This window comes from Pelobates fuscus, chromosome 3, assembly GCF_036172605.1.
Source record: "Pelobates fuscus isolate aPelFus1 chromosome 3, aPelFus1.pri, whole genome shotgun sequence".
Classification (NCBI taxonomy): Eukaryota; Metazoa; Chordata; class Amphibia; order Anura; family Pelobatidae; genus Pelobates; species Pelobates fuscus.
Window position 1 is genome coordinate 142,851,314 of NC_086319.1, and position 20,103 is coordinate 142,871,416.

General features: G+C 39.1%; 1 protein-coding gene across 1 annotated transcript in view; it reads left to right on the forward strand.

The window, feature by feature from the left end:
• GABRA1 (gamma-aminobutyric acid type A receptor subunit alpha1) overlaps positions 1-20,103 on the forward strand; it is a 708,344-nt gene that overhangs the window by 538,012 nt on the left and 150,229 nt on the right. Inside the window, exon 9 of the mRNA XM_063447498.1 lies at positions 11,362-11,564. Coding sequence (XP_063303568.1) covers positions 11,362-11,564 — 203 coding nt within the window. The remainder of the gene's footprint in view (positions 1-11,361; positions 11,565-20,103) is intronic.

Sequence of the window (20,103 nt, forward strand, 5' to 3'; positions counted from 1 at the left end):
TGTACTACTGACTGTAATCAGATCAGACACATGTAATCTCAGTAAATTTCATAAACTAGGTTTACATAAAATAAAATTAAATATCCATGTTGTTTATAAATAAATGTATATAGACTAGGTAATAAGAGCATTTCCATGCATTCAGCAGCCTGCTCTCTCAGAGCCAGAAACAGATTTAAAAAAAATAAAAATAAAAAAAAGTTTTAAAAAAGTCCACAGTCAACCACACATGATGGGTGAAATAATTGCTTCTTTAAAAGCTATATGCTGCCGCAATTATGTATATAAATACAGATTAGGGCACAGCGTAGAAAAAATACAGTTTCAAATCTCATATATGGGGATTCAGTTCCACGACATATTGGTGTATCTTACACTAATTCCAGTGGTAGATAGTGCTAATGCTGAAGGAGGCTAATTTTAATAATAATAATAATAATAATAATAATAATAATAATAATAATAATAAGTTGTAAGAGCATTGTGAATATACATAATTCAAAATTAATTTGATATTGCAAAGACTGACATATTTTAAACAGACATTAAAATAAAAAAAATAATAATAATGCATAAAGAATAATGCATTAAAAAAAATGCAGTGTCAATTAAAGTGATAATACTCTGATATATTAAATCACATTGCAAATCATATATCTGCTATATGAAAAGTATAATTAAGGTGACATTACTGTCCAAAGCCCCCTCACATCTATTTTATAGAATCTATACTTTTCTGTGGTCACCTCCAAAGAAGCCTCTGAAACTGGGGGACTGAGAGGGGTGCTCATCCTAAAAGGAATCAGATTTCACAAAAAAAAAAAAAAAAAATTATAATAATAGAAGCGATATTGTGGGAACATCCAAAACATGCATTTTTGTATATAATCTTAATTTGCAGATATTTTATGCCTTAAAGACATATAAAGGATATTTAATTAAATATGCAGGTATCTTTTTAAAAAATTAAGCAATGTTAAAAAATAAAATAAATAATAAATATATATATATTTTTACCACAATATAAACAGCTTTGTTAAACAGATTTAAGTACAAGTACTTATGTCAAGAAATATACAGAATACATTTACAACAGGCAAGTTTAGCATAAATGCAAAGTTGTTGTTTTTTGGGGAATTATTATTGCCCAAGAAATCTCTGAACATATTCAGATTTTTTGAGAGTAGCAAGTACAGACAGCAGATTGCAATGGACACCATTACAATATTGCTTTGCCGATTGAGGTCAGAGCTTTAAAGAATAAATAAATAAATGTTCTATAGCTCGCTAGATCACTGGCTTTTAATGAACAGTTTGCACAACACTTATAAAATAGTTTGTTATACTACACATTATAGCTGTGACAACATGATATACAGGGTAAAAATACTATTTCACTGTTTAATATACTTACCCAGTATTTAAGGACGACATGTTTCTTGCAAAGTCATCGGGACTTTGAGGGAGGTTCTAACTACATTTAATTAATTAATTAATTTACTAAAGAAAAAAAGGTTTTGTTTTTTTCCCCTGCAAGTGAATTTTCAGTGCTAGGTCATTCTGTGTTCACAGACTATTTGAATTTTAAAAAAAAAGCTGTTCTTTATCTCACATTATGAACGGCCTTGTAATTCCTATGCACACTAAAAGTTGGCTTTTAAATGTTATTGTTTTAACTTTAATATATCATAGTTAATACAGAGGATAAAGTCATTTAAAGAAAGTATATTGAAAGTATATTAATTGATAGGATTTCATTTATCTATTTTGGTCCACTGTAAACTGATCTCGAGTCTCAGTCTGGTGTTCAAACAGTTTTTCTTACGATACGTCGTGTGTTTATATCCACAACTGCATTTTGCTTTGTGGTAACAAATTGAAAGCCTGGCATTGTAATACGTGTATGGACATGCTTATAACAAAGCATGGTCCCTCTCCTCATATAGTTGGCCGTTAACAGGCACTTTGATGCAATGTGTCTGTGGTCACTGGATCACAAAAGCATACCCTATCTCTCAGTCATGATGCAGAGTTTATGCTTGCAAGGATATCCAGACCTTATCCACCTGGTATCCACATAAATACTCCTATCGTTTAGAGGGGTTAATTACATAATAACCATTGAAGGTAATATGTTGGTTGTTCTTCCTATAGAGGAAAGATAGACTTGCCCAAAAGCTTTTTCATGGCTAGGACAAGCTCTTATAGAGAGAGGTAATCTACTACTAACTCCTGAAAAGGAATATTGATGGTCCAATATGGGATATACTGTAATTCATGTGTTTAGTAATCATAAGCATTTGCTTATTGCCACATTACTGATGTACTGTTTATTGAAATATTAATATCTAACGTACTTTTTGAATTACTATACATTGGAAGTTTGCCATCATCTCATGGTTATAAATATGTTTTTGTATGTGTTGATGCATGTACCAGGTTTACTTGGATATATCCTGTGCGAAGTGCAACCTCTGATACCACATTTTCTACTCTCACTTCCTTAGTATGCATTTGATAATCCCAGGACCATCCATTTGAATGGTGGTCCTGCAGTTACTGCAAAGGAAACCTAAAACTGGGCAACCGCATTTGGGTTACTTTGGGATTTCAGTGCCCCAGCCACCCCCAAAGTAGTGGGGTTGTGGTCTGGGAAAATGCTGAGGTTAAATGATCATTAACCAAGTTACTAGTTGCTTGCCCCACACAGTGGTATCTATTTATTCCTGTGGTACAGATGAGCATTCACAACATACCTGATGATACAAATGGTGAGACACCATATGAAATGTTACACGTTTTTTCACTGACAATCATATTTCTGCACCAGGGAGAGCTTAGAACCATTGGTTATATAAGAGAAATTTAGGGCATTTTTTTTTTCAGCCCACCTCACCTTGCACCACCAACTTTTTCTTACTGTTGGCCAGTTTGTCCTGGAGAGGGTGACTCCGAGAACTTTTACTACAGAGAACAATCAGAGCCAACAGAGAACAGTAAGTTTTGATATTTTACTAACAGGACATTCACAGAACCACTGACTGACACAGTGAATGCTGTTAAAGATGACAAGATAAAACAAATAGAGGACGACAGAAATGCTACTAGAACACAGCCACCAGAATCATAGCCACGTAACAGACGGAATCATGATCTGACATCTGAACCTGCAAATGTGAAGGATGAACAGACAGACGTGATACATTCACAGTCAACATGGAATGTATGAAAAATGAATCATCAACATCATTATAAAAAAGACTGGAGAAAACAGACTGAACCTGAATTATCTTACACAGTAAGAAAGAAATGCAAAGATATAAGCAAAAGGATGCTAGAAAATTGGTTATGGTGTCTCCTTCTTACAATCTGCAGCATTATCATAACATCAACCCTAGCTGTCGTTTTAACAAGCAGGAAGCACCTGAACTGACTTGGACTGCACATTATACAAGTTCTTTGATCGTGAGGACTGCCTCCAAGAACTATCTCAAAAGGAGAGACACCGCTCACAGTGCAATGATTGCTAATGTGACCTACACTGGTATTTCACAAGGAACCTATTGAGATCATTCCAAAAACCGATTATACATGAGAAAGATGTGATTGCACTATTACAAATCCTAATAATGGACTCAACGATGATGGCAAAGCATGCTGAAAACAGAAAAAGACGAGACAGATGCTTGTGAAAGACTTTGGATGCACCTATGAAGGTGATTAAGAAAAGACTTTGCCATATAGTTTATCATTGAATGACTACCGCAAACAGCCTTCTTATGCTGAAAAGAAGTGCTATGTTAATTCTGGACATTGCTATTATCCAGACAGAAGATGACCGGAAAAAGAAATAAAGGCTGATAACTGTCAACACCCAGCTGTTTCTCAAGATGGAACATGGTACTGAGAAAACCTGATTGACTATCACAGCACCTCACAGTACAAGACAAAGATTGTTACCTACAACTCAGAAAAAATGGTTAATAGGAAGGAGCAGAAGAAGAAGAATATATATTTCTACTGGAGTGAAAACAATATTCTGTATATCCTAGAACAATATTCTGTAACAATTAACTTTACAATGACATTTGGTGGCATATGAATTTGAATTCGGAAGAAACATATCAATTAAGAAAGAAACCTTGATGCAATTAATAAATAATAACAACACAGGCCTACTAAGAGCAGATGTCCTGCCAAGAGAATGGAATATAAAAGACCAGCAAAATCTGTCAGAAACCTGACATCACGGGACACTTGTACTAAAGCACGATTTGCAGCTTTTCTTAAACTCTACATATTATCTACATACCTGCAAAGCAAGGAACTCCTGTATACATAAACACAGAGACATTGATACAACAAATAATCTGTAATGGTTCTGTTGCAGATGTGATCTACCGATGTATTCCTTGCTCTTTTGGTATAACTATACCAATCAAAACGTCAAATGGCTCCATAGAATCAAACGACAATGGATTTTTGCTATATTCTGGACTTCCAGGAATGTGGTGCATGGACACAAAAATTATAATTACTAAAGCAATCATGCTATTTTTTTCCCTGTATCAGAAATGTGTCAGTGACAACGTGTAATATAATACAGATACTATAATCAATGGTATCAAATAAACACATAATGTGTTAATTACAAAGGTGGATAGACTTTGTGAATATCTGAAACGCAATTGAAGATTATTGCTAAAATGCCATATGCAGCTGCAGTCTGGCCTACAAACAAATATATTAGACATACATGTAAGAGTATAACAGCTAAATTACCCAAATGAATAATGGAATCATGATAGTTAAAGATCATATGATTACAATAACAACAATAATTAATCACGTTTTAACCTTAAAAGAAAGTGTAAACTGTTTTTATTAAATCAGAAACTACTCGATATTCATTTAAGTTTGCAGAGTGGTATAATTAATATAATCTAATTAATATAAGTGAAGTACTTCAACAGTTACAATTTAACTGAAAGACAGGCAGAAACTTTACTTCAACTATCATAAAGTTTATTTATAATGATAAAAATATTCAGTCTGCCAGAGCCAAGGCCAGTCAATGGAAAGTAAAAGAGTATTATGGATTAACCCGTCCAGGTGATATACATGATGATTTTGGAAATTGATCATTTAGGTCACTTATTGCAAACTGGTGAAAAGATGTCAAAGATATTCAACATCCATACCACTCTATGTATATATATTAAAATACACGTACAAATATTTTATCGTTTTTTCAAATACCAAGAAAATGTTATTTGCTTTGTGATGGTTAAAGGTACATAAAACCACCTATACAAAGGTAGAGTTAAAATATAAATACCTTCAATATTGTATCTGAGTGCTTTCTTAACTCACTTTTAGAAATAATTAAAACTCCAAATCATCTTAAGCTACACCCAACAGCCACTGAAAAATATATTTAAACAATTAATGTCAGATCTTGGTAAAAAAAAAAAAAAAAAAAAAAGTTTTTAGACAATTTGTGGGTGTTTCTGGTATTTTAAGCCACTAATAACTGTAGTTATTATATTTACTCATTGTAACTTAGGGAATAAGTTGTCTTCTCCCTAACAGGACAAATAAAGATGAATAACGTCATATTTTCAATTAGCAACGATTCTAAATATATTGAGAGATTTTGAATAAAAGAGTATTTTTAACATTTAATGAGAATATAATTTTACATACCATTGTGAACAAAGGTGGTAAATACTGTTTCAAATTATCCTTATATCTCTAAATCATATACAATGGTTTTATCTCTAAAACAAAACACTAGAAAGATTAACTATGTTACTATTTCATCTATCATTATTATACAAAGTATAACAAATGTAAAGATTTTTCCACAGATTTTACCTGTTAACATTTTTAGCACAACAACACCTGATGTCATTGAGATGTCTATCACTGAGATGTTACAAAGATTCCAATACAGCAAAAAGATGCGTTCTTGAGTATCCACTTCGATTGCTGTATCAACATAACATTTACTATAATGGGATCCATATCACTTAAGACAATGTCTTGGAAATGCTGTAAATTAAGTTATTCCGTAAAAGAATATCGGAGAGTATCCAATCTATACACATCATAAATGGTGTAAAAATGTTTCATGAAAAAAACAAAATAAAAAACAAAAGACAAATACCAACACCATCACCACGGTGATAACAGATGATGCTGAATCAATATCTGCAACCAATTCTAGCCAAATATTTGGAAAGCTGGACTCTACAATCTATACTCTACAACAAATACCCGGGTATTCTAAAAATACAACCACCAGCACTTTAAAGACTTTGGATTACAAATACAATTACTACTTTTAACTTTGAATTACAATTCGTATTCGGATCCATCCAAGGATATCTTACTCTGGAACCTGGTGTACTTTTCAATTCTTTCCCAGACAAAAGCTTTGCTCATTTTAATCAACCACCTTTACAGGCAAAGATCACACTACGTATATTTTACTGTTACAACAATGATCAAAGATGCTGGGAGCACAAACAGCGGAAGACTGTAGGAGAACTTTGGTTCACTAATTTAAGGAAGAAATTGTCTACAATGCCCACAGTTTAATGGAGAGGGTGTTTGGGCAAATGCAAATATTACAAGTTTTAGAATGACATGTTGTATTTCTTAAACTGTGTACTTTGTCTTTAAGAGATATTGCAAATTGACAAGGTGTTAGAAATGGAACATATTGTTTTTCATAGATGTTTCTTTAAGCAATAACCTCAGTGCATAATATGTTTGCGCCAATTTGTCCCAGACAAATTACAATAACAATAATGCATAAACAAGCTTCAAGGCTATACTACAACTCTTTCAGTACACAATATACTGTGGTAACCCCAAGTTAATGGAACTTCCCCAAATCCGGGAATCTCCCACGACTATGCACTTAAGTCTTAGTATAAACAACAGATAAGCTATTCAGACTTTGGGAAGCCATCTTGTCCCAAGTTGATGGAAGTTCCTCAGGTCCGGGAGTTTCCCCATGACGTGTGCACTTGCTTTTAGTTATGACCTTGTATCGTTGCCAATTTAAGGGAGGTCCTACATTGATTTAAAGTAGACAAGTTACTTTTTCATTTATGAACTATGGTGATCCTAAAATGACGACACCTAAGGTATAAATAGGTGTACTTTTTAAATGTTAAGACACAGAGGAGAGACTTGGAGACAGACGCTGCTCCATCTTAAAATGACTGAGAGGCTGACATGATGACATGTTCAGAAGGGTATGTTAACCTATTAATGATATTTGCAAGCATTTAATTTCATCTTATAAACTCTGCTATAATGGATTTGATATGTCTATATTTATATTTTTATATAATAAATATCTAAAAGACAAAATCTATTGCTTCCAAGACAATCCTTATTTTATATTGTATTCTCAATTATTTATATATGTTAAATAGAGGATCTCTTACTAACTATATAAACTTATGGCTAAGATATCTGTATGGTTAGCCCTACTAAGTTCTATGTTTTAAGACATTATAATGGTAAATAAGGGAACCGCCAGCGGTTACACCATCATGCCCGAGTCCACACCTTGCACTTTCCAAGAGACACAGACAAGGACGGACAGATCAGGCAAGGACAAACTCGGTCGTCCTATTGTTTACATTGGAAAGTTGCAGGTGTGCAACAATTTTAACGTAGGTACATGCGGATATAGTGCCTGCAGATTGTTGCACGTGTGTTCACATTGTTTTAGGGCTCATGCCAAGTCCATGTGTCCTAATAAAAGCCATGCTAAACTGTATCTGACATCTGTAAACATAGCTTCTTATCCATCCAAACATCTAGTGGATTTTTTGATTGATGGTTTTATGGAGGGATTTCATACAGGTCTGGTACATATTCCTGCTGGTATTTACGAATGCAACAATTTACAATCAGTGATTTCTGACATGGAAACAGTTGATGCTCTTTTACAAAGAGAATTGGAAGATGGGTTTTTATTGGGACCTTTTCAGGTGCCCCCATTTTCAAATTGGCGAACCAACCCTATAGGATTAGTCACGGGAAAATCCTCAGGAAAACACAGACTCATTTTAGATCTGTCCGCACCTCACTCCTTGGCCATACCAAGCCTTAACTCACTAATTCCATCTGAGGAATTTTCTCTTCAGTACACCACCATAGACAACGCATACACACCATTATTACTGCAGGTGTAGGAGCATGGCTGAGCAAAACAGATATCATTAATGCATTTAAATTACTGCCCACATGCCCGTCTCTATGGCATCTGCATGGTCTGAAATGGAAAGGTTTATACTATTTTTTTTTACAAGGCTCACTTTCGGGTCAAAAAGCAGCCCAAAATATTGTTTTTTCATTCCCTGTGGGTGCCAGTTTCTCCCAAGAAAACAGAAGGCCCTGACACGTTGGTAAATTGTTTGGGTATCCTTCTCGATTCAGTGAGCATGGAAGCTAGTCTCCCCTTAGGCAAAATTGATAGTATCCTGCAAACCATGAACAATTTTCTGCATCATAGGATATGCAATCGGAAGGAATTGCAATCTCTGTTGGGGTCACTACATTTTGCAATAAGAATCATTCCGCAAGGTAGAGCCTTTATTTCAAGACTCCTTTGCCTTCTTCCACAATTGCCAAATGACTTTAGCCATATTTGCCTGGATTCACAGGCTACTGCTGACTTATTAATGTGGCGCAAATTCTTGTTGCAATGGAATGGCAGAAGTATGTTTTTACCACAATTGTCTATCCATTTGCCTGTCATTTGGACGGATGCTGCAGCATCCAAAGGTTTTGCCACCATATTTGCAATGAGTGGCTCTGGGATGGTTGGCCAGAGGAGGTTCAGCTCATCGAAGGGTTCTCACTCACCTCAGCCTTTACTCGAGGTATACCCTATTGTTGCAGAGGCCGTAGTATGGGGTCAGTTTTGGGCAAGTAGCTCTGTATGCTGTTTCTTCGACAATCTACCTGCCACATTATAAACAAGGAACGTTCTTCATCACTAACGATCATGAGATTCATGAGGAGATTGACCTGGTTGGCAGCCTGTAATCAATTTTATTTGGTGTGTTGTCACGTACCAGGGCTTTTTAATACTGCAGCTGAGAAATTGTCTCACTTTGAATTCAAGGCCTTCGAGACACGTTAACCACGGCCTCACCAACAGGCACTGCAGCACCATGTTTTCAGGAACTTGTAAAATGGATTAAAAGAGTTATCAAGGCATACTCTCGCCTTGGCTAGTTTGTCTCTGTCTGAAAACACAAAAAACTGTCTTACAATAGAGCTTTCACACTGTATAAGAGATTTATGTTAGAACATATCCTGGTTCAGTTTTTCACAATTTCAACTCTGGTAGCTTTTGCACCCTTCTATCATCTCAAACTCAAACTATCACACAACACCATTAAATTATATTTAACCGGCATCCAACACTACATGTATACGTTATACCCAGATAACCCTAGTTTTTTATCATCTTACCCCATAAAAACATACTAAAAGGAATGCAGAAAACCAGTACCACTCCTCCAATCCTAAGGTTACCAATGCATAAACAAATATTTTAGGACATTTCTGAATTATTGGATACAGCCCCGATTGAACACACAACGAATTTGGTAATCAAAACAGCCATTTACTTTGCTTATTACGGTTTTCTTAGACCGTGCAAATTCACTATACATGGTAACAAATATGCACGAGACTGCCTTAAATGTTCCTATCTCATCAAACGACAAGATCACTATGTCTTATCCCTACCCATCACCAAAACAAGCTAGCTTGGTAAAGTAGTTCATGTCACTTATTATCCTTCTTTAAACAAATGCTGCCCGATAAAAGTGCTGGATACATATCTCCAAACATTACCACCACAGTCAGATATCCCTCTGCTAGTCCTCCACAAAGCTGTCTTAACAACCGCTAAGTTCATGCAATACGTACGCATATTACTGACCAGACTAGGTCTGAACGCCAGCAACTTTTCTGGACATTAATTTAGGATAGGGGCCTCCACGGCCTCTAGTCACGATATTCCAGTACATGTATTTAAGTCGTTGGGCCGCTGGCAGTCATCTGCATTTGCTCTGTACATACCTCAACCTGTGTTAGAAATGAGGTATGCCTTTGTAAAACTGTCATCTTGAGGTATTTTCTTTGCACTATGTTTCATGTATAGAATAAATATTTATTTGGCAAGACACTGCTAATTTTCACCCTCTTTATTACAGACCTACCACATACGTTGGTTTCAGCACACTTCAACTGACTTGTTCCTATCTATATCATACATCAAACAATACATACGCTAACATTACAAGAATAGCACCGAACACAAATGTAAAGACTTGCCTGGAGTTGTGGGAAGGGCTTGTTGATCCTACTTAAGGCACTTCCCCCTTACCTGCATCACCGTGGAATCATATGTTCGGCAGGCCCCAACCACCACTCCCTCAACTAATTTTTATTTTTATTTTATATTATTTTATATTCAGTGTGGTCCCTCTTTATTACAGGCCTACCATATACGTCGGTTTCGGCACACTTCCTATCTATATAATATATCAAACAATACATACGCTAACGTTACAAGTATATATATATATATATATATATATACTTACCATCAGAACTCTTTCATGTTCTAATTCTTCTATTCTTCAGCCTCAAAGCAGTCAAATACAAATCCATAATAACCAACACCATTAGTTCAAATTTAAAAAAATGACCACATTGCAAAAAAAAGTTGAGTGCTCTGACAGGTAGGGAAAAAGAGAGAAGTCTCTCCACTCTCTAACCCTTGCGTTCCCAAAGAGTTTTCAACAAATAGCTTTTGTTTTTTGAAGTCCAGGCCTTAAATTAAAGTATCCAGACCCGTATTTCATTAATTTTATTTGGAATTCTGACGTCCAGCAGCGTTCAGTATAGCTTAAAATTCAGACCAAATTCAGGCCCATTTGGAGTCTGAATTACATCAACATTGTCCAGATTTTTAAGTCCAAAAGGCCCTGTATAGCAGCAATTTGTTTTGCCCCATTTCATATGGAGCCATTCAGATTTTAGTGAATAAGCCAGCTAAACGTTATAATATACTACAAAAGTTGTTTGTTTCCAGTTGTTGTGTTAATGCGAAAGGAAGTAATAACATTTTTAATATATTGCCAAAACAGAAATATGTACTCTAGAAATAAATGTTAGTAATTATGTTATTAGTTTTTTTTTTTTTTTTTGGTATATGTTAAATGCAGTTAGCTGTGCTGTATACTATTTAGTTTGGATTATATCCATGAATAAATACACACTAATGGTAATAATTTTTACATTTTTTATCTTCAGGGGTAACAACAGTACTTACGATGACCACTTTGAGCATCAGTGCCAGGAATTCTCTCCCAAAAGTGGCATATGCCACAGCAATGGATTGGTTCATTGCAGTATGTTATGCTTTTGTCTTTTCTGCATTGATTGAATTTGCAACAGTGAATTATTTTACAAAAAGAGGTTATGCGTGGGATGGAAAAAGTGTTGTCCCAGAAAAGGTAATATATTACTTTCATATGTTTGTTTTTTTTTAAGAATATTCCATATATCAATCTTCCTTTCTTAACGTTAAGGACCAGGGCTGTTTTTACATTTCTGTGGTGTTTGTAATTAGCTGTAATTTTCCTCTTACTCATTTACTATACCCACACAAATTGTATACCGTTTTTCTCGCCATGAAACGGTCTTTCTAACGATAGCATTATTTTCATCATATCATATAATTTACTATAAAAATTGTAAAATATGATGAAAACATTTAAGCACACTTTTCTAACTTTGACCCCCAAAATCTGATATGCATTTACAACCGCCAAAAATACCTGTGCTAAATAGTTTTTAAATACCCAATGTTAACGTGTTCTTAGTTTTTTATGGAAAGTTATAGGGCTATAAGTACAAGTAGGACATTGCTGTTTCAAAATAGATATTTTAACATGTATAAATAGTGACATTGTGACACGGTTATCTGTAAATCTCAGAATCACACCTCACATGTACATATTTTTTTAAAGTAGACAACCCAGGGTATTCAATATGGGGTATGTCCAGTCTTTTTTAGTAGCCACTTAGTCACAAACACTAGCCAAAGTTAGCATTCATAATTTTTTTTATAAAAGTGCTAACTTTGGCCAGTGTTTGTGACTAAATGGCTACTAAAAAGACTGAACATACACCCATTTTCAATACCTAGGGTTGTCTTCTTTTGCAAATGGTATGCCATCATGGGGGTAATTTGCATTCCTGGGCTACCATACGCTCGCAAAGGCAACATAACCAATCTGGCAAATTTCAATGTGAAAAAATGGAAAATCAAGCCTTATATTTGACCCTGTAACTTTCAAAAACACTTTAAAACCTGTACATAGGGGGTACTGTTATACTCTTGAGACTTCTCTGAACACAAATATTAGTGTTTCAAAACAGTAAAATGTACCACAACAATGTTATCAGGAAAGTGTTGTTTGTGAAAAATTCAAAACACTTCACTTTCACTGACAATATTATCGCTGTGATATGTTTTACTGTTTTGAAAAATTTGTATTTGTGTTCAGGGCAGTCTTCTGAGTATAACAATATCCCCTATGTACAGGCTTTATGGTGTTTAGAAAAGTTACAGGGTCAATATAGGGCTTACCCAAAGTTACCTCCTTACACGGAGGGATGTGTGTAACAAAAAGTGCTTAAACGTGAATAAGAGTGGTTAAAAAGGAGCTCTATACACTTATGTGGAAATATCCTCTTTTCCACTAAACAATATTATAAAATACAGTGCGGTATAAGTGACAAAGACCTACACCTATAAGTGGAGCACTCAAACAGATATAAAGCTTACCAAGCATGACTTGATTCAATAGTTCAATATGAAGTACATGGCATGTACTTCATATTGTACTATTGAATCAAGTCATGCTTGGTAAGCTTTATATCTGTTTGAGTGCTCCACTTATAGGTGTAGGTCTTTGTCACTTATACCGCACTGTATTTCAATATAGGGCTTGCCCATTTCAGTTTGACAGATTGGTTTGCTGGGTCTGTGTTGCCTTTAAGACCATATGGTAGCCCAGGAATGTGAATTAACCCCATCATGGCATATCATTTGCAAATGTAGACAACCCAGGGTATTCAAAATTGGGTATGTACAGTCTTTTGTAGTAGCCACTTAGTCACGTACGCTGGCCAAAGTTAGCGTTTTTATTTGTTTTTGCATTTTTTTAAAACAAAAACTGCACTTTTACTGGGGATTTCATCGTTGTGATACGTTTTACTGTTTTGAAAAACTCATATTTGTGTTCAGCGAAGTCTCCCGAATATAGCAATACCCCCATGTAAAGGTTTTATAGTGTTTTGGAAAGTTACGGGGTTAAATATAGGGCTTGCCAATTAAATTCTCTGGACTGCCTACCTGGGTAAAATCAAATAGTTATGTAAAATGAATAGTTAAACATATATGTAGAATATGTCTATAAATATATATACACACATATATATATATATACACATACGCATAATATATATATATATATAATATACATTTAAAAAAACACATTTTATTTATATTTATATATACATATATATATATATATATATATATATATATATATATAAATATGATCCTCGGCACACTTCCTTAATATTTCTTCTGCCTTGGTGCTACCAGCATATAAATATATGCAGAAAGTAGAAAAGGTGAACTTGTAGGGCTTTTTTCAAAGGTGTAATTTATTTTTTTAGTATTACAAAATTGATCCCGACGTTTCGACCCCGAAGCGTCTTTTTCACACACACACACACACACACACACACACACACACACACACACACACACACACACACACACACACACACACACACACACACACACACACACACACACACACACACACATACATATAATTATTGTATGTATATAATATGTGTGTATATATTTATTTATTTTTTTTCCTATATGTATAATAAATTATAAAACAATTAAAGCATTTTATAATACCGTATATTATACATATATAATGCATATTTGTGTTCGGGGCATTCTCATATGATATGGAATACTCTGGTGGAGAGAAATAAATAAAAAGGAAATAGTCGGTTGAGGTGTGCCGAAACCGATGTATGCTGTAGGCCAGTAAATAAAGTGGGCTTACATAGAGAAAGTATAGTTAATGGGAGTGGAGGGTGGGGCTGTTCATCTAGACCAACGAAGGCAAGGGAGGAAAATGGTGGAGTCCCTTAAGTAGGTCTATAGCCCCTCCCACAACTTCAGGCCATGCCTTCCAATTTGTGTTTGGGGCCTTCTCATATGATATGGAATACTCTGGGGGAGAGAAATAAATAAAAAGGAAATAGTCGGTTGAGGTGTGCCGAAACCGATGTATGCTGTAGGCCGGTAAATAAAGTGGGCAAAAAGAGATAAAGCAAAGTAACAATTTATTCAGAAGACATATTACATTATGACATATTAATTAGACATCTTAATGAAAGCCCTCCTAATCTCTTGGACTGGATGTGGGATGTAAGTGACGTAAGCCGAGGACTTCCAGTGACCCAGTGTCTTAATAATGTGTGCTGGTATGTCTTGGCTAGAGGCCGTGGAGGCCACTCTGATTCTGAAGGAGTGCCCTGAGTAGTTGCCAGGATTTAGGCCAAGCCTGGTGATAAGCATCCGGACATAAAGCATGAATTTTGCCGTGGTGAGAATTGCATTGTGTATTAATAGTAGTGGTTTTGAGGTGTGTGTTGGTGTTGTGGCTAAGAAAGTGTCCAGTACTTTCACCGGACACCAATTGTTCCCTGTAGGGTAGTAGGTTATGTGAACCGGTTCCCCCATCTGACTTGTTTTGGTCTTAGGTAGGGTCAGGACGTAGTGGTCTGTGTGTTTCATGAGGTAAGAGGTGAGGAGGCACTCTTGGCTATGGTGTTGCCCACTAATGGTGAATTCTCTTGGTCTAAGGAACCCATAAAAAGCTAGATACTAGCTAGCTTAGCTTAGGGGTGTGCGAGCTGTGCGGCCGCACAGGGCGCCATGGACCAGGGGGCGCCCTGTGGCTGACACAGCTCGCACTGTCTCCTAGTGACAGCCTGTGAAGGAGAGCTCAGAGCTCTCCCCTAATACAGGCTGCGCTGTTTACCGTGGCCGCGCTCTGCCCCCCTTGCCTCTTAATGCTGCCCTCACTGATAGTCCCCAGACTCCCCACTCGGATCTCAGTGAGAGAAAGGGGGCGGGGTTAAAAGCCGATCAGAGGCGGAGCTACATGGGAAGCAGGGCGGAGCTACAGGCAGGCGAACCCTCTGGTTAATTAAGGGAAGCAGGAAGGAGTTCCTGTTCCCCCATCTACCACCACACTGCCCCCTGCTCCCCCATCCACCCTAACCGTGCCCCTTGCTCCCCCCTACCCTAACTGTGCTCCCTGCTCCCCCCTACCCTAACTGTGCCCCTGCTCCCCACCTACTCTAACTGTGCCCCCTGCTCCCCCTACCCTAACTTTGCCCCCTGATCCCCACCTACTCTGTGCCCCCTGCTCCCCACCTACTCTAACTGTGCCCCCTGCTCCCCCTACTCTAACTGTGCTCCCTGCTCCCCCTACCCTAACTGTGCCCCCTGCTCCCCACCTACTCTAACTGTGCCCCCTGCTCCCCCTACCCTAACTGTGCTCCCTGCTCCCCACCTACTCTAACTGTGCCCCCTGCTCCCCCCTACCCTAACTGTGCCCCAGGCCCCCCACCTACTCTAACTGTGCCCCCTGCTCCCCACCTACCCTAACAGTGCCCCCTGCTCCCCACTTACCCTAACTGTGCCCCCTGCCCACCACCTACCCTAACTGTGCCCCCTGCCCACCACCTACCCTAACTGTGCCCCCTGCTTCCCCACCTACCCTAACTGTGCCCCCTGCCCACCACCTACCCTAACTGTGCCTCCTGCTCCCCACCTACCCTAACTGTGCCCCCTGCCCACCACCTACCCTAACTGTGCCCCCTGCTTCCCCACCTACCCTAACTGTGCCCATTGCTCCCCCACCTATCCACTGTGCCCTAGCTACCATAACTGTGCCCCTTGCTCTCCCACCTACCCACTTTACCCCTTGCTTCCCCACCTACCCGCTGTGCCCCTTGCTTCCCAGCTACCACCATTGTGCCCTCTTTCCCCCAGCTACCACCACTGTGCCCCCTCTACCCCAGCTACCACCGCTGTGCCCCCTCGCCCCCCGCAAGCTTATCTGTGCACTGCGCCCCAGCTACCCACTGTGCCCCCATGCTTCCCCACCTAGCCTAACTGTGCCCCTACTCTCCCCGCTGCACACAGTGCCCCTCCTCCCCACCTTGCCTAACTGTGCCCCTTGCCCCCCACCTAGCCTATCAGTGCCCCTGCTCCCCCAGCTACCTACAGTTCCCCTTGCTCCCCCAGCTACCACCATTGTGCCCCCTCTCCCCCAGCTACTACCACTGTGCCTTTTCTCCCCCAGCTACTACCACTGTGCCCCCTCTCCCCCAGCTACCCTCTGTGCCCCTGCTCCTCCACCTACCCACTGTGCCTCTGCTCCCCCAGTTACCCACTGTGACCCTGCTCTCCAACCTACAACTACACTACCCCTGCTCCCCAGTTACCCACTGTGCCCCTGCTCTCCTACCTATCACTACACTACCCCTTCTCCCCCACTGTGCCCCATGTTCCCCCACCCACCACTACTTTACCTCTGCTCCCCCACCTACCAATACACTACCCTTGCTCCCACAGCTACCACCACTGTGCCACCTGGTCCCCCACCTACCACCATTGTGCCCCCTGATCCCCCACCTACCACCACTGTGCCCCCTGATCCCCAACCTACCACTACACTGCCCCTGCTCCCCCAGCTACCACTACACTACACATCTATTGACACACACAGTACATGGATAAAGGGGTATGATGGGGGGCGGTGCAGTGAAGATTTTTTGCACAGGGCACCTTAGGGCCTAAGGCCGGCCCTGCACACACACACAGATTCACACAATCTTACATACACATGCACATGGTATACTAATTTGATCTGCAGCCATCCTTACCTTATGTCCTGGCTGAGGCTAATGCTGCATGTGTGTTCCAGCTTCCTCCAGCCTCCTCCCTCCCTCGCGTCTGTCTTCTTAGCTGGGAGAAAGTGACAAGGTGTCTATCACTTCCTCTCAGCCAGCAGAAACTGCAGGGGTCCGGTCAGGCTTTTAAAGGGCCAGCACCTGACCAGGCCCCTGTTCAGAAAAAAATATTATCAAGTGGGTAATATTAATATATGCTAAATGCCCTTAATTTGAGGGCATTTAGCATATATAAAATCCTGGAAATCATGCAGACATACTGCACATACGGGAGTCTCCTGGACCTACTGGGAGACTTGAGATGTCTGTGATACTTATTTTGTTTGTGTGTGTGTGGGGGGGGATTTTAAGTTTTAAGATGGTGGAGCGCTAGACTCCTCCCCAGACTTTTAGACCTCCTTACTCATACAATACAGATAGTTCAGCATAATATAGAGATGCTCATTCAATAGAACAAGCCTGAGGCATGCCACCGGTGTGCCAAGTGTGAAAATGTAGAATGTATGGGTAGGTGTGTACCACAGATACTGTAACGTAAGCATGAGTAAGCTGAGGGACCTGAACATTGGTCCATAATAACAAGCCCCTGACAAGCCCCTGGGTACCCAGGGATGTGAATTTATGAATGATACGAAGGCAAAGTAAGGCCTTAATGAGAATGTAATCATAATGAGAAAGATAAAATACCTGATACTGAATGCCAGAGACAGGGTAGCCAGTTGGTTGTTGATAACCTAGTGGAACCTCATAACATGGCGTATGTCTAAGTAATATTATGTAGAAACGATAAACAGGAAATGAGACGTTAATACGCTAGTAGCTCGGTTGAGCAGGTTTATGAGAGCAGTTGGTGTCTAGGTGGCGTTTTAAACCTGGTGTGTATAAACATTTAGAACCCACTTTGGGAGGTGGGGGTGAGGGTTACGCAAGGCCGTGGAGGCTGAATGAGGCCTCAGGAGCAACGTAAAATTGGTAAAACCTTCTTTTACCTGATACCGTGAAACTGGAACCTGGAAATCACTTTGTGAAGATTTTCCTTGAAGAAGAGTAGATTAACCTAAAACATATGTATTCTAAGAATGATGACCCGGAAATAGTATATTTAAGGAACAGATTAGTCATATGTATTACTGGTCTGAAATGAGCCTAGGAAACAGGGGGGAGGGGGGGGGGCGGCGGGGGGGAAACCCTTGTGTGGAAACCGCAGAATGCTGGGAATTAGTTCATAATTAAATGTAACGGTGGGTCTGGAAATGGTGCCACATGGCCTTTGATATATGCAGGGGGTAAAACAGAGTATACACTTTAAATATAAAAAGGAAATAGTCATGTATAGTTTCATACTGGGGTACAAACAAAACATATAGGGAATACCTGCTTATCCCTCCCACGTTCGGCTAAACGAACAAGAGAGGGATTTAATATATTAATCAACTGCAGTCTGTACGAGTAAATGAAAATGGCTACATTAAAGCCGTTCATAAGCGTGTTCGGCTGTATGAACGTGTGAAACAGCCGAACGTAGGGTAAGTATGAGCGATCGGTATATTAATATTTATACGAATGAAAAAGAAAGGTGAGTATGAACTTCTGCGTTCGGCTGTTAGACGCATGAACGCAGAAGTAAATGAACGGCGTAAGGAAAGAAATGGGTAAGTAATAATAATAATAATAGGGAGCCTATCCCCGCATTTTTAGGCCAGAACGTGGGAAATCGCCGAACGCCATTTCCCACATTTGTGCTTACGTGTAGGTGCCAGTCTCGTGACCGGAAGCCGGAAAACGAGTAACGAAGGCGGTTTAGAAGCCGGTGAAGGAGCCCGGAGTTTAGTGACAGGAGCTGTAATGATGAACTGGATACTCGAGGCAGGACTTGGCAGCAACCTCGACCGGAAGTGCAGGTAACTAAGGAGACAAACGGCTTGCAAGACAAAGGTAAGTAGGGGGGTAGGGTTTATATAGGATCAATACTCCTCCCACAAATTCAGGCCAAATGGCCTTCCAACATATATATATATATATATATATATATATATATATATATATAAAACTACTATATGGTTGACAAAGGGAGGGAACATTTCTGACACTCTGTTCCTGAATATTATCCCTTAATAACCTTACTTTATCATAGAATGCAATTAGGTTAGTTTGACATGACCTATGTTTCATAAAGCCATGCTGATAATTGTCAATATACGTTCCTGAATATTATCCCTGAATAACCTTTCAAATAATTTCTCAGTCACAGAAGTTAAGCTCACAGGTCTATAATTTCCAGGCAAGGATTTTGGACCCTTTTTAAATATAGGAACGAACATCTGCCTTTCTCCAATCCCCAGTACAATTCCTGAAAGAAAAGAATCTTGAAATAAATACATACAGAGGTTTTCTTATTTCCACACTTGTTACTGATGAAGAATGCAATAGATTATTAAATATACACTATAGACACCAAAACCACTTAACCCTACAATGTAAAACATTGCAGTTTCTGAGAACATTAGGGGAGGAAAGCATGGGTTGTCTGAAATGGCTATTAAAAGGGACAGTATAGTGGATACTCTTGAGTACCTTACTCTGTGAAAAATCTGAATCAATCCTGCTTACAGAACGTGCTATCTGGCAATCAAACATTGAGGCCTAGTGTGGGGCATAGGCGGGAGAAACGGCCAATCTCCCTTTCTGTGGCCTACCTGCCACTGAAGCATTTAGAGCCATGTGCTCCCCCCCTGTGCCGGTTGAGTTTATCCTGGCCACCGCTGGTCTTGAGACACCACAGACCTGCATGAAGTGGCAGCCCGCCACGTAGACCGCCCTCCACTTGATGGCCGCCCCACATTTTGTTTGGCTTTATGCCAAATCAAGCAGACACACTGTGCCTGCAGTCCCGAACCCTGGCATACCTGGATGCTGCCCTAGAGTGATTTTGACTGAAACATGAGGTATACATGGAGATAGCTGACC